This window comes from Apteryx mantelli, chromosome 1, assembly GCF_036417845.1.
Source record: "Apteryx mantelli isolate bAptMan1 chromosome 1, bAptMan1.hap1, whole genome shotgun sequence".
Lineage (NCBI taxonomy): Eukaryota > Metazoa > Chordata > Aves > Apterygiformes > Apterygidae > Apteryx > Apteryx mantelli.
In genome coordinates, this window is record NC_089978.1 from 181,364,775 (window position 1) to 181,379,167 (window position 14,393).

General features: G+C 36.9%; 1 protein-coding gene across 1 annotated transcript in view; it reads right to left on the minus strand.

Moving 5' to 3' along the window:
- The window catches only part of TRHDE (thyrotropin releasing hormone degrading enzyme), a 227,958-nt gene that overhangs the window by 120,305 nt on the left and 93,260 nt on the right, over positions 1 to 14,393 (minus strand). The window contains exons 5-6 of the mRNA XM_013947643.2: positions 12,434 to 12,547; positions 31 to 168 (exon numbers count right to left, since the gene is read on the minus strand). Of these exons, the coding sequence (XP_013803097.2) occupies positions 31 to 168; positions 12,434 to 12,547 (252 nt within the window). The remainder of the gene's footprint in view (positions 1 to 30; positions 169 to 12,433; positions 12,548 to 14,393) is intronic.

Below are 14,393 nucleotides of genomic sequence, written 5' to 3' on the forward strand. Positions count from 1 at the left end.
CAAATACAGAGAGAGTTTAATTAGTCCCACCTTTTTATAGGCGATCCAGTCAAACACCCTGTCAATGTCTGTGGCTTGCTGCACCTCCTGCGATACTGGATGTGAACTGGCCAAACCATCCAGCAACATCACTTCATGCAGGACATCTGTCAGAAATCTCTGCTTTTCCTGAAACACAGCACATGCAATAATAACACAGACAGTAACAATAACAATCCAGAAATGATACAGTTATCAGAGGCAGCCTCTGACTAAAATCAGGCCTTCTGGTTTGAATGTAACCCACCATGACCTCCTAAAATCTTGAACAGGTTATGGAACAGAGAGAAATTAGTTCTAGTATGAGGGATCCTCCTGATTTGGGTATTTTGCTGGAATGAAAGCAAGTTGATTGAAATTAAATTAAAGACCATTAAAAGAATTAAAATGTATCTGAAAGTGCAGATTGCAAATCTGATCACTACGATTATCCACTTGCAATTATCAGGGCTGGGGAGAGAGGAGATGGAATAGTTTTCAATCACAAAAATATACGATGCTACAAATGAGCACTTGTAGAGCTCATTGCATACACAGGTATAAACACATTTGACAGAGGTGGGTAAATACAATTATCACTACTTTACTGTGTTGAGCCTGAGGCATGGTAAGGTTTAAGTCACTTGTCTCTTAGTGCCAAGTTCACAAGGCAGGTCAGAGTGGGATCAAAAAAAAAAGAATAGAAGCAATGGCAGTGTCACAGCAAACGGCTACATTATCTTTCATAATTCAGACAGAGAAACCCTTTCTTCTCAAGAACTTGTATTCTCTACAGACTTTATCTCCTTCATCTGTGTAACTTCCATCTGAAGAAAACCACTATTATCACTCTTCACAAGTGAGAAAATAGCTGCACACGTAAGCTAAATGATATAGTCAAAACCACGGCTATGTCAGAGGCAAATGCAAACCCAAACAATATCCAATATACTAACTTATTTCTACACCATCTATAAATATGGACTGCAGAGGTATGCCAAAACCACTGCATATTTACTCTGGCAGCAACATTAATTAAATGTTCATGCATACTCTATCAACTACAGTGCATTCACTTCTATGGTGCAACTAGACAGATGCCTCTACTCCAAAACATTTTGTCAGAAAAAAAGAGGAGCTTCATTTGCTTGGTTTTTCAAGTCACAAGTAAGTGCAAAGAGTGCATTAAAAATTATGGGTGGTTTAAATAACTTTCTTTTTCCTGAAATGATGTATCTCAAACTTTACCTAAATTACAACAGATCCTGAACTAATGTTGACCTAGTGGCACAATATAAAGAAACTCTAGGGAATGTTGCATTTTTTTCAGAAGCCACCTTGACGTCCATAGATAAAATAACCACACAATTATGTAATAAATTCTACGTTTAATTTCTTGGGTGGCAAGACTTTGGTATCAGTGTGTTAATTTAAATTATATTTATAAGACAGATGAAAAGCTGTTCCAGTGCTGATCCATCTGGAAATAAAACTTTATGCTAAAAGTCATTAGAGCACAAGAAATGTACCTTGAGCTGATTGTATATTCAGGCAATTAAAAACACAGGATGCAAGAAAGTCAATTACCCAACACACTCTTAGTGTTCTCAGCTGGCTGCATGAGGTAAGGTTTGTGAAGGGAAAAGTAATGTCTTGTTCACATTATTGTTCATTTCTGAATTTTCTCAGGCATACACAGTTAGTAACTGCCCTTTTTATGGAAAACTAAAGGAGCAGGAAAACAATTATTATGACAGCCCCACTCAGGGGAAAACTGCTGAGGTGTAAAGGATTGTAGATGCTTTGGTTACACCTTACTCACATTCTCTGTTAGTCAAAAACGGAGCACCAGTTTCCTCAGAAGTATGATACGTAATGCATGCAGGCATAGACCTATCTTCATATTCAAGTTTGGATATCACAATTACCAAATAATAGTGGAAGTCGATTGTTACTGTTTGAAATTAATTCATTAAAAGTGGCATTTGTTAATTACACAGGAAAACTTAGAGCCTCAAATCAAGGAAATAAGCATGTAGGAAACATAAAGTGAAGCTGTGAGAAGATAAATACAAAAGATATAAAAAGGACAGGATACATTTTGGTTTTCTGTTTGCTTCTTAGGTTATGTCTTGAAAGACAGAAAACATACACTTGAGATTCACAAGAGCTCCTTCAAGTTACCATAGCTGAAAAGTCTTCCTTGAAATTTATGGCACAGCATAACACTGGGATACAACTAGAACAGCTAGGGTGCCTTCAAACACATCCACCTGCATTTTAGTGAGAATTAAGAAGGTTTCTGACCCATAAAACTAAATTTATTGAAACAAAGATTTCCAAAGCATACTACCTTTTCCTTTCAATACAGAGCCTTCAAGAGCAGATTGCAAACACATCTCTAACATATGTAGAATTCACAGGGAGAGAGAAGAGAGAGGAGTTTGCCTGTTGACAGGGGGAATGCAGCTCAAAGAGGCAACAGAAAACTGAAATGCAGAAAAAGGCAGAAGCTAAAACTACCTTAATTATTATGTTGAAGAAACACTACCTCAGCTATTAAAGTCATATCAACACATTAAGGTGAAAAGCCCAACATATATGACCAAATTCCTTATACTGATGGAAAAGGGGCTTTCTATTCTCTAGTTATTCCACCCTATGCATTGGATGCAATTGATCTGTTGTAACATGGTATCTACTGGACTAAAGAAACACCTAGCATAGAAATTGTGAGGAAAAATCAATCTTGGAATGCATTTAATGAGGTCAATGAGCTGTCGAGCATGGCAGGTGACAGGTTTGCAGCTGGACATGAAACAATTACAAAATGTTGTTCAAGATTACTCTCCTCTAAGGGAGTTCAACTGCAACACAGAAACAAAAGACTCATTTTGATCTGCCTGAACAGGGATGGATTGACACTCACTGCTAGATCTCATGAGTTTCATCCACATTCCTCATTTTTTGAGGACAACATGGCTTCAGGTGAGTCTTTGGATCTTTGCCTGGAAAGTGTCAGTAGCTGCATGCAACTGCAAGGCACTCCATAGGGCCAGGGCTCTGAGCAAGGGTATGACAACAGCAGAAGCTTATTCTGAAATAAGACTGAAATAAGGACAGAGGTGGTTCCACTCAAATTTGTGCCTTTAAAGTCAAACAGGAATGACTGTGTGCTTCTCTGTTCTTTATTTTCCTACCACCCACTCGGCATCCTATCTCTTCATCCCCTCTCCTAAGAGCTTTCCTTGGACTGTAGATGGTGAAAATCAGGAAGATCAGGCCCTCTTGTGTTGCAAAAGAAAAAGCATGATAATATTTCTAGTTGCTTTCCTTCATACTCATGCTTCAGCATGCTTCCAGGGGCAGGGACTGAAGCACCATTATGGAGATGAATATGCCTCTCAAATGCGTATCAAACATACGGACATTCTTGCACTAACACCTGCGGTCACTGGCTTCAAGTAATTGTCTCTTCATAGGAATGAATTCTTTTACTCCTCGCCAGTAAGATCTTCTCTGTTTGGTACAAGGTTGTCCTGAAGGCTTTACCCTTTCTCTGTGCTCTCCCCTCCTTAGCCAACCTTTCAACATTGTGAAAGTTCAAATTTCACAGCTATGGGTAAAAGCAGCATGTCCAGATATAACAAATACTGTGGATAATATGGTATAAAACTTTCCACCTATAGCAATTCTTCCACATAAGGGAAATACCTGGAGATCATTAAATATGGATCTGTAGCATAAATATTTTTCCATAGCAACAGGAATCAGGAGTAAGAAACTGGCTAACCATAAGAAAGCCATCTGGTTCTGGTTTTTTTTCATTCTTTTCTAGGAAGGAAAGTTTATGGAAAGAATGTGGTCACTCTTTGTATATTACTCTTCAACAGATTCCCACTATTCAAGTAGTGTACCTCTAAATGGAAAGAAAGCAAATGTGAAATAACATTTTTTGGCAGAAAAGACTGTACCTTCAAAAGCAGTATAAAAATTTATTGTGCATAACAGGAGAAGGATGATGTAATGGAAGGGGGTTGCTGCTGGTGATTTTATAACACCATACAGAGACATAATGTAAGAGCACAAGTTAGTTAGCATGATGATAATGTAATGCTTAAGTTATTCACATAAAAATAATTTCTAAAAATTAATACGAAAGAGCAGGAAAAAATTAAAATGAAAAAAACTGGAATACATCCGATGGTGGAACAAAAGGAAGAGCAAGCACAATGAAAGCCCAAACTGATAATTATTATGCATAAGAGATCAAAGGCCTCAGTATTAAAGGCACTGCCTTTGTTCTGGGACGGCCATTCAAGCAGTTTAGGACTGGTATCTAAATCTGTAAATGATTTTCCTGACAAACTTGCCAGAAATATCTTCTCCAAAATACAGAGCTTTACTAGTCATTAGAAGCACAAAGGAGATGCATGATCTCTCATGCCTGACAAAACAAGCATTTGCAAAAAGTAACACTTGGGTTAATAGAGAAAGTGTATCCTCAAGAGAAAGAAATAAAAGCAAATTCTGAAAGCAATCAAAGAATACTAGCATATACAATGCCAGAATGTTGCAGTTCTAACACAACAAATTTCAGAGTGAAGCTTAACTAACTACAGAGAAATATGAGGAAACCCAAGGAATCAGAGGAATATGAGGAAACATCTATGAGGAAACCCAAGGCTGAAAAAAATACCTGAAAGACAGAAAGGATCTGCTGAGGGACAAAAGCAAGTTCTTTCTGTCTATATGTTTATGAATACTCCATTGTCATAGTGCAAGGTGTCTCCTGAGCACTTGCAAATGAAAGCAATATTTCTTTCTCTCTCTCTCTCTTGCCAAGTGTAATTTTTTGGAAATATAAGTTGAACAACTTACAGCTTCTTTTTTAATTTATATCTCTGTCTGTGTGCCTCAATTATGTGCATAGTTTGTTGAAGGAAACTTGCAACACATTCTGTGTTTATGAACTGCAAGCATCCATGTCTATTTTCGTAACCTTCTTCTATGTATTTTTGATCAAAGTTCCTGTGACGTTTCTGTCCTTGTGTTTGAGAAATGTTCACACTGGCTGATAATTTTGTTGTTATAAAGTGACGCAGACATTCCATGAGCTCACAGTTAAGGAAGATAGGGACCCAAAGCTTTTAATATATGGGAAGAGAATTTGAAATGTATTCTCTTTTCAATGGAGTACCAAACCAGACATTCATGAGCCCCCAGATGATGTGTTTATACTACTCAAGTTGTCAAGAAGATTGGTACTTGATTGGGAATTTTTGTGCAATTTTGCCAGCTACTGCAATTGATGTTTCCACTCACCATTCTGTTTTTCACATATAGCTTTGGTTGCACAGTAGATCCATTTTGCCAAGTGTGGGCTTGCATAATGGAAGGATGCAGTATAAAGCAGAGAGCTTTACAAAAAAAAAAAAATTCATATTCACCAGTAGTGCTTAAAAAGAAGGCTGGTTCCTTCTTTTTGGTTCCTTCAAAACAGCATCTTTAAGATGCTGTTTTGTTATCTTGTATGCAGTTGTCTTCACATAGACACTATTCTATCCACATAGAACAGAGTCATTAAAAGCAAGCAGAAGAACATAAATATACCACCTACATTTCTTCCCTGAGCATCTTAAAACATTAGGCAACATAGCGCAAAGTTCATCTTTCAATGCAAGCACCATAGGGAGAATCTGCAGAGGAAATTTACCCCACTTCGAGAAATGGTAAATATTAAAAATAGCTTTGAGATGTGTTCGGTTTACTATGGGAATCTCCAGCAACAGCTGTCAATCAATCAGTATATTTTTCAGGTGCTTTATCATTTGCTGGATGGATTTTCTACACCTAGACTCTGTATCATCCTGAAAGTGATGAGGTTCAGTAAGCATAAGTCTTGAAGGAACCAAAGATATTTTACAGGCACAGCCAAAATTACTTATCAGTGTGTGCTCCAAGTAATTGCATACAATTTTAAAATAAAGAGTGGCAGCATGATCAGGACACCTGAAAATTTGAAAAGAAGCATTGTTCAACAAGGATGCCCTCAAATATATGGTTACTTCCTTTTCCACTGAACTGCCCATCTCAAATATAATTCCTAATAACGTGAATATTCTTGTTTCAGTAGGGCAGTCCCTACAGTGACCAGAAGTCCTTGCCTCAATCTTCCTCCCATAGGGGAGGCAAAAGTTCCCATAAAGCTTCTTTCTCATCTTTACTGAAAACAGAGCATTTACTAATTCAAAATTATGTGAAATTCAGCAAGTTCACTAAAGTTTTATTCTGAAACTAAAGCTTCATCTGAACCCTAAACTCAGGAGATTTGAACTCACATGACCCAAAAGCTCTCATAATAATGTCATTTTAACTGCTTTCTCACGATGAGCAGATAATGACATGAAGAAAGAAGAGACACTGACATTCTCCAAACCTGTACTCAATCTTTTAAATAAATCTTTCACCTAAATGTTGATATCTATTTTTGTCTGATCTCTGAATGTTAAGAGTTTAACTATTTAAAGTTAGGAAACCTACATATTAACTCATCTTGCCAAAGCAGAAAGAAACTGTATTAAGAAGGACCATTTGGAGATGGAAATTTATTTTCTTAATTGTAAGCTGGTACAGTTAAAAGGGACTAGTAATTAGCAACCAGAAAATCTTGCAGCTTACCTTTCTTTACGTGTCTCTTTTTTCCTACCAAAGTCAATTATACATGAGATTGTAGTTAATTTTACATAGAAAGCTTCCCCCTTAGTTGAGTTAAAATAGAAAATCATACAAGGATTGACTTCGGTGAGTAGTTACTGGGGGGGAAAAAAACATTCCATGTGGTATTAATTAAAGGCTTACTTCTTACAGGCATTGGGAGTCTTTAACCAAAAATGGAAAGATGAAAGTAGTTTTAAAAAAGGAGAGGCTGAATCTCTCTCAATGCTGAGACAGCATGATATTTATGTTGGGTTAGAGGATCAAGCAGGCTACAGCTCAGGTCTGAAATGCCAAAATAATAATGAAATAAATCAAAAAGGCCCATATCTTAAGTCTACTGCAAAACTTTTAATGATTTCCTGGTTTTTCTGAGAGTCAAACAGAGGCTAAAACCTCTTTATAGACAGAGATAAATGCTTTAGGAGACAGTCTAAGTCAAAGCATATTAAAGAGATGCATGTGTCTAATGGCAGTATTCATTTTTATTATTTTAATCCTACCGATGAGAAAGATAGGCAATTAAGATAATTTATCAAGGATTTGGGCAGCCTGTTGCATAACATTCAAAGTACATAATGTAACAAAGTTTAGCTTAATGATTCTCTACTAATTTTTTTTATGCACAGGTAATTTTTTGCAGCACATTTTTAAAACAGAAATGTTGATCTGCAACCTCATTATTATTTTCAGCCGTAGCAATGTAAAGATCATCTAGACTGTTGATCCTAGTAGTGTGAAGGAAGCACAGTTCACTTCAAAAAAGGTGAAAGATGCCCTTCCATGAAGACACAGAAGTTTTACTCCAAATATCTCTGGCAAATATGACCATCCTTCCCTATAAAAGTAGCAAGCACAGAAGAAAGTGGGAGACCTCATCCCAGAACTTCAATTGATAGAGAAGGCAGAAGATTCAAAGCTATCACTGACATACTACACCTTGACTTATCCAATAAAGTTGTCACCAAAGCCAACTTTTATAAAATAAAGAAGGGAGAGAAGGCAGCTGGGCTCTGTGAAATGCTTTCTCAGCATCAAGCAGAGTACTGACTGCTAAAGAATTTGACACTCCTTTGATGGATGAAAGGGAAAATTACATGCCAGTAATTCCTGCTGTCAGTCCTCAACACCTATCCCAATAACAGAGACATTCAAGGACAAACGTGATGACTCCTCCCACCAGAAAAAAAGGAGGCAAAAGATCAGTCAATAAATTCATGAATCTGTAAGTCTCAGTAGAATTCCTTCCTTTACAGAGCCAAGTGCCAAGTGCTTTGAGATAATGAGAAAAACAAGCAGAAAGGAAATTGGAAAATACAGTGGCAAACCTGCCTCTGAAAGAATGCGATGGTGAATCGGATGAGAATATACAGGATTATGAGAAGGAAATCACCAGTATATTGTTTTCCATTGTCATTTGTTTCTTTTCTCTGATCCTAAAAAAAGCAGCCACCTTCCAAAGAGGTGAGATTACCTTGTTGTGTCAGTCATAAAATCTTAATTAACTAAAGAACTCACATCCAGATGCTGTGGCTTTTTGATGGCATGGACAGACAACCAAATATTTATGTGGTATGTTATGTGGTATTCTAATATAGAAACCTCATCTCTTTCTCATCATAAAATAGGCAACAGCCAGGACATTCACATGCAAATGACTCCTCTGAGTACACGTGATGAAGCAATATTCTCTGATCTCTGGTGGGAACAGTTTGCAGTGCCAGTTTTCCTCTCAAAACAGTCTAGACAACACAGAAAGAGTTATTTAAACTTCCAAAACTTTGAAGAATGAGATTTAAGAATAAGAATTTGCGACACTTCAGAATAACAGTTTCAAAGACCATTTAAACTGGGGGGCAGGGAAGGCTAGAGAAAATGAAAGGAATGGTGGATTTTGCTATGGCAAATGTCTAATGACCATGTTGTAGGGACATATTTCTTGCAAAATCAAAGGTAGCTTGGCCTTCAAGAAATCAAAAATAACATGCAGGGACTTATGTTTTAGCTGAAGGAAGGAAATGAGGGTTTCTAGTTTTGACCTGAATTAATTTAAATTTTAAAAAGGGCATGAGAACACTGGTGGGACTATGCAGGATCTCAGCACAGAAAGCTTACCTTTCTATCTATGCTGGACGTTTTGAAACTAGTAAAACTTTGTCCAGTTCTTCAGAAGAGTTCTGATACATTTTATATTAACAGCAACAGATGTAGAAGCTTCTGTCAGAATGACTCTGTTCATTCTGTTCTTCAAACTGTTCACCCAAAATTACAATAGGGGTATCCAGGGCATAAGGAGGGAAGGCTTTATTAAAAGACTGGATTTCCTTTGTCATTAAGACTATGCAAGCCTGAAGAAATATGTGAATGCCTTGTGGACAAGACAAGAAATTCTAGACCTGATGGAAGCCTCAGCAAAATGTTACAGCCTGCACTTCATGGCAGTTCAATCTCATTGTCTATCCATGTTTCCTGAGGTAAAAGATGAGCTTATGAAAAGATTGAAGAAAAACTGACAAAATCAAGAATTTCAGAAGAGAACAAAATGTTTCAGCAATTTAAATAGCCTAGAAAAGAAGGTAAAGCTGGTAAACAGGTTTCAGATAAAACCCATATTTACAAGCTTACCAAGTGAGACTTGGTAAGAAGAAGAAGAGAAGCCTCACTGAACAGGCAATCTCCACAAAAAAGTAAAAGGAAGAAGCTTGGTCCTAAATCTGGGAAGACCAATCCCCTGAAAAAAGATGTACTATAAAAAGGATAGTCTGGACTGAGAATAAAACTTGAAAATGTCACACTGAAAAACTGAACAGATGTAAAGGCCTGGGACTGCTGGACAATTCCATGCTTTAGCAAGAAGGAAATCACGTGGCTGTATCTACCACAGCCCCTGGACATAATGAGGGAATAGAGCTCTTCTTAATGAAAGTGGACATGTCTCAGCACAGAACTCAGTGCTGTTGGTTGCATTACAATGGTGTGAGCATGCCTAACGGACAGTTCTCCTCAAGTGTCTCAGGTTCAGCAATACAAAGTCTGTGAATCTCAAGTAAGACAGACACTGAAATGCTCAGCTCTGCTAAAAGAGAAGTATCTTTAGACATGCAGAAGCAAAACTTTAGATGGTTACGGAGCTTTAATGGTGAAAGCTTGTGTTCCTATGGCCTATAAGCATCCAATAGGTTAAGTTGTAGAAAGATCAAACTGACTCTCAGTCTTCTGCTTCTACACTTTTCCAAAATAAAATGTGAAAAAAAATCTTTAATAAGCTAAAAAGAAGCTGAATCTGACATTTTAGTCCATGGCCTTCTTGAGGAAAATTACAAGGGTAACGTTTTAAAACTAAAAGAGAAAGAAATTAACTGTCTAACTTCCCCCGTTCTTCAGAAAGAACTAGGATTTTGGCATATTACTCTTGGTTTTCCTGATGCAAAGAGCCATGTGATCATATACAAAAGCATCTTTTATTTTCATTTCACAGGTATGAATTACTACTGACAAAGCACCATCCAGAATGCTGGAATGTTGCTCTGTTTAATCATCATTATAGAAAATAAGACTTGTAGTTCTTGTTCTTGCAACTGATTCATGAATCTTGTACTGTACCCTTCACTTTGGAAAAAACTAAGCTGTTCGGAACAGCTTCCTTTTTCATAAATGCTCACTTTTTATTTGTTCAAGTTTACAAATGTCAGTTTGATCTAAACAGTAAATGCACTTTACACCGTTAACAAAACTATCCAGCAAGCCAAATTCCAATAACTGTAGCTTTTGCTTCCTCTTCTTACAATCTGTATAATGAGGTTGAAACATCATGGTGTTGATTCTTAGTGTAGTCTGTAAAAGATGGCACAATGTTCAGATGCTTAACTTGTCAACTGTTCCATCTTGCCACCAGTTTTCTAGCTACTTAAGTATGTCAGTACCATTATTTTGATATCAAAGGCCAGTGATATCTAAAGCCTCATAAAAAGTTTATGTCTACCACCTTTTTAATTTAAAAAAAACTTGACAGATTAATATTTTTTCAGACACAGCAATATTACTGTTGTTAATTGTAATTTATGCAGCACATGTGTCTGATTTCCATGTTTAACTGCCAAATCTTGTTCAACCCCTACGTTTTGCCTGTATTCTGTTAAGACGCTGGAAATTCATGTGATGGGCATGTCATTTGCTTAACACTGAACATTATGTTCATTCCCCAGAAATCTAAAGCAAACATTCAGTATTCCAAATGACTTCTAAAGCAAAGTTATTCTGGATTTGTTAAACTGATTATGTGGAGAACAAATGACTATGATGATTTGAAGATAAAGTTCTAGTGTATGAACATTGTCATCTATGACATTTCACTATGCTAAAATCATAAAGGGCTGCCAGATTTCATTGCATTTATAATTAGAATGATTACATTGTAATTCAGGATGTGTTTTTCATAAAGATGAAAAGAATGAGTTTTATTACAGCCAAAGCTAGGTGAACCCAACAAACCTACCTATACAAGGCAGATGTCAGTTCAGATAAAGATTTATTTTCCTTTTTAACAATGCAATTATAAATGAATACCTGAAATAAAAAAAAAATACTACAGAGAAATCAACTTCAAAATAAGCACACCTTAAAGTAAGTGTACCTGTATACAACTACCTAAAAATTTCTAATTTTAAGTCATTTCATGGCACACAAAAATTAATGGCATAAGAATACTAAATAAATCCCCAAGAACTGACAAAACCATTTCAGAAGTCAGTGTGCAAGAGAGAACCAAAACATTCAAGCCACAACAAATCTTTATCGGACAATCTGTACTTATAACAAATATTTTCTCACGTAATTAAACCTGCGTAAACACAAAAGACAGTGAACAGAAAAATTCTGTGAAGGACAATAAAATCTATGTAGCAACTTTCAACAACGTCTCATACATTACTTCCTTATCTGCAGGTCTCATTACTCTCATTTTTCCAGTGAGCATAATATTCATAGACTACAGCTTTTGATACATAAAAGTAATCTGAGACATGATTGGAAATGACACAGAGAGTAGATTATGACCACAGAAAAACTCCAAAAGAATGTCCTAGCTTGCCTTTACTAGTTCTACCTCAGAGCGCTCCAGAATTTGCATACAAGGCTCGTAAAGCACACTCAATTGTATACCCTAAGCAATGACCCTGTAACCTAGATCCTCAGTACATTTAACCCATATTAACTAAGTATGTAATGCTAGATGGCAAAATAGTAGCAGCAGGATAAAATGAGTAAACTTAAGGAGAGGAGAACAGAATACTGTAAGTAAAAATATATTCAATTTCACAGTATGTTTTAGTCAAATATTCCTTTCCTATTTATTTTGTGTTTGTGGATTAAATTCAATATTCTGACCGTTTTCAAAAATGGTCCATGTTAAATCATAACTGCTTTAATCCGAAATGTTTTTGAGCAGAGAGGCAGTAGTTATTTTAACACCAGGTTATGACAGACATGACCTTATTTCTTTTGTAATAAATCGCAGATTACACTTTTGGAATGCTGTCAAATTATTTCACACCTAGTGATTTTGTTTTATTAGACATCTGATACGTGCATGCATCATTTGATATTTTTCAGCAGTCCCTGTCTATAATAGAAGCAGTAGTATAACAGGAAAGCAACCTTTCTGAGGAGTTTCCAAATTAACAAAATAACACAAACTTACCATGTTCCATCCTGGGTAGAGGTAGTCAGTTCCAACAAATTCAAAATAGTGAGCAAAACCTTCTTTCAACCACACATCCTCCCACCAAACTGGAGTCACAAGGTCACCAAACCACTGCAAAGAAGGTTCAGATAAATGACATTTAGGAAACCATGTTCACATACATCTCATTTATATGGAACATATTATTCACAAGTTCTAATAATAATGATATTTTATACCACCCACTTGAAATTCATAAACTGTTTTATCATATGCTAATGAATTAGCCCTTTACAGGATCTGCATGTGTTACTTAAGGAAAACAGGAAAGAACAAGCTGGGGAGGAGAAGCATTAAGAAGAGCATTCACAGTGCCTACTTTAGTCATCTAAGGCAGACGCTCACCTAGATATTAAGGGACTAACAGAGGCAATAGATAAAAATAGGCTTCTGACTTGGGTAATCTGAGCCACTATTTGGCAACTTCACTGTGTATAATGGAAATCCTGGCAAAACTGAGAACACAGCCTCCATATCCCAGACCTAAATTTTAGCTTTTCTTCCTCTACAAGGTCTGCCCCATAAGATTTACAATACTTCTGACAGTCCATTCATTGCTGTTTTCCTAAGGAAAGCAATTTTATGCCATCATGCCATCTCGCTACAGGCAGGATTCAGCTGCCTAAAAGAAGATAGTTGGTGCCACATAGATTGTTCCAGGGCATCTGAGATATTCCCACAGGCCTGGGAAATTTAACACAGGACATACAGGAGATCTGCAGCCTTCCAGAATAGCAACTGGAGACACAGGGAATCTAAAATGGCACTAGCCACCTATGTTTATGCAAAAGCATCCTATCCTAGCTGACTGGCAGTCCCATTCCCCCTTGTACCTCTTCAACTTCCTGACTGACTTCAATCAAATTTAGAAAGGACAGCTATCTCAAAGATAATTACAAAACTACATGAAGATCAGGAGCTTAAAAGAGAAGGATCTAAAGTTGAGGGCAAGGCAGTAGCTCAGCCATTATATATGTTGCTCAGTAGCAGTCAGCAGGCCCAGGGATGTAGCTGCAAACCTGTCATGGTAGAGGACCTGTGGGTGTCATAGGGATTTTAGAGACAGCAGGGATTGTCACTAGAAAGGGGATAAAGGACAAAAATTCACAGGAAATCAGGCATCATCAACTCCACTGCTCATGGACCACCCTCTTTAAATTATTAGAATGGCCTTGGGCAATCTGGATTATTTTAACAGAAGAGGCAAGAATAAAAACACATACAATGTTCTGAAAACATATTTCACAGTCTCTGTAGCACTTTTTTTCCTGAACAAATACCAAAACTCTATTTTAGGAAAATTCTTTGCCAGTTTTTTTTTCTTAAAACGACTACAAAAGAGATTAATTTATCATCAGCTGAGAAAATGTTGAGCTTCATGAAGTCATAAGCTATAAAAGTAAACAGAAAAGGAGCAGCAAGTAAGTATTCCAGAGAGACTCATGTCAGAGCACAGAAGCTGCTGCCATTGCTGTAAAAGGAGTGGGAGCGAATGGAAGTAGAGCTGGCCAGGAAGCAGGTTGCAAGTTTGCTTTCACGACTGTCTGTTATTTGAAAGCTTTGTCTGGGACCCGAATGAAAGGCCTTGCTCCTGCGCGTATCCTTCTGGAGTGAGAAGAGTGCCACGAAAGGATTAATGCTAGAACTAAAGATCCTGAGTGAGGTGAACACAGGAGGTCCAAAGAACATACTACAGGAACTCTGATTAACAGATTGCCACACAATGTGCAGTAAAGAGGATCTGAGTGAACAAAATGAAGCAAAATGTTATAAGGTGACTGACTATGAATTTAAGAATTTCTGGAGAAAAAATGGGGTTAACAAAGTTATATTCATTAGTTATAGTCAAAGTTATATTCAGGAGCATTTCCTATGCAGTAGTACTACTCTTGGGAACTTTCCATGTTTATTTAGTAAT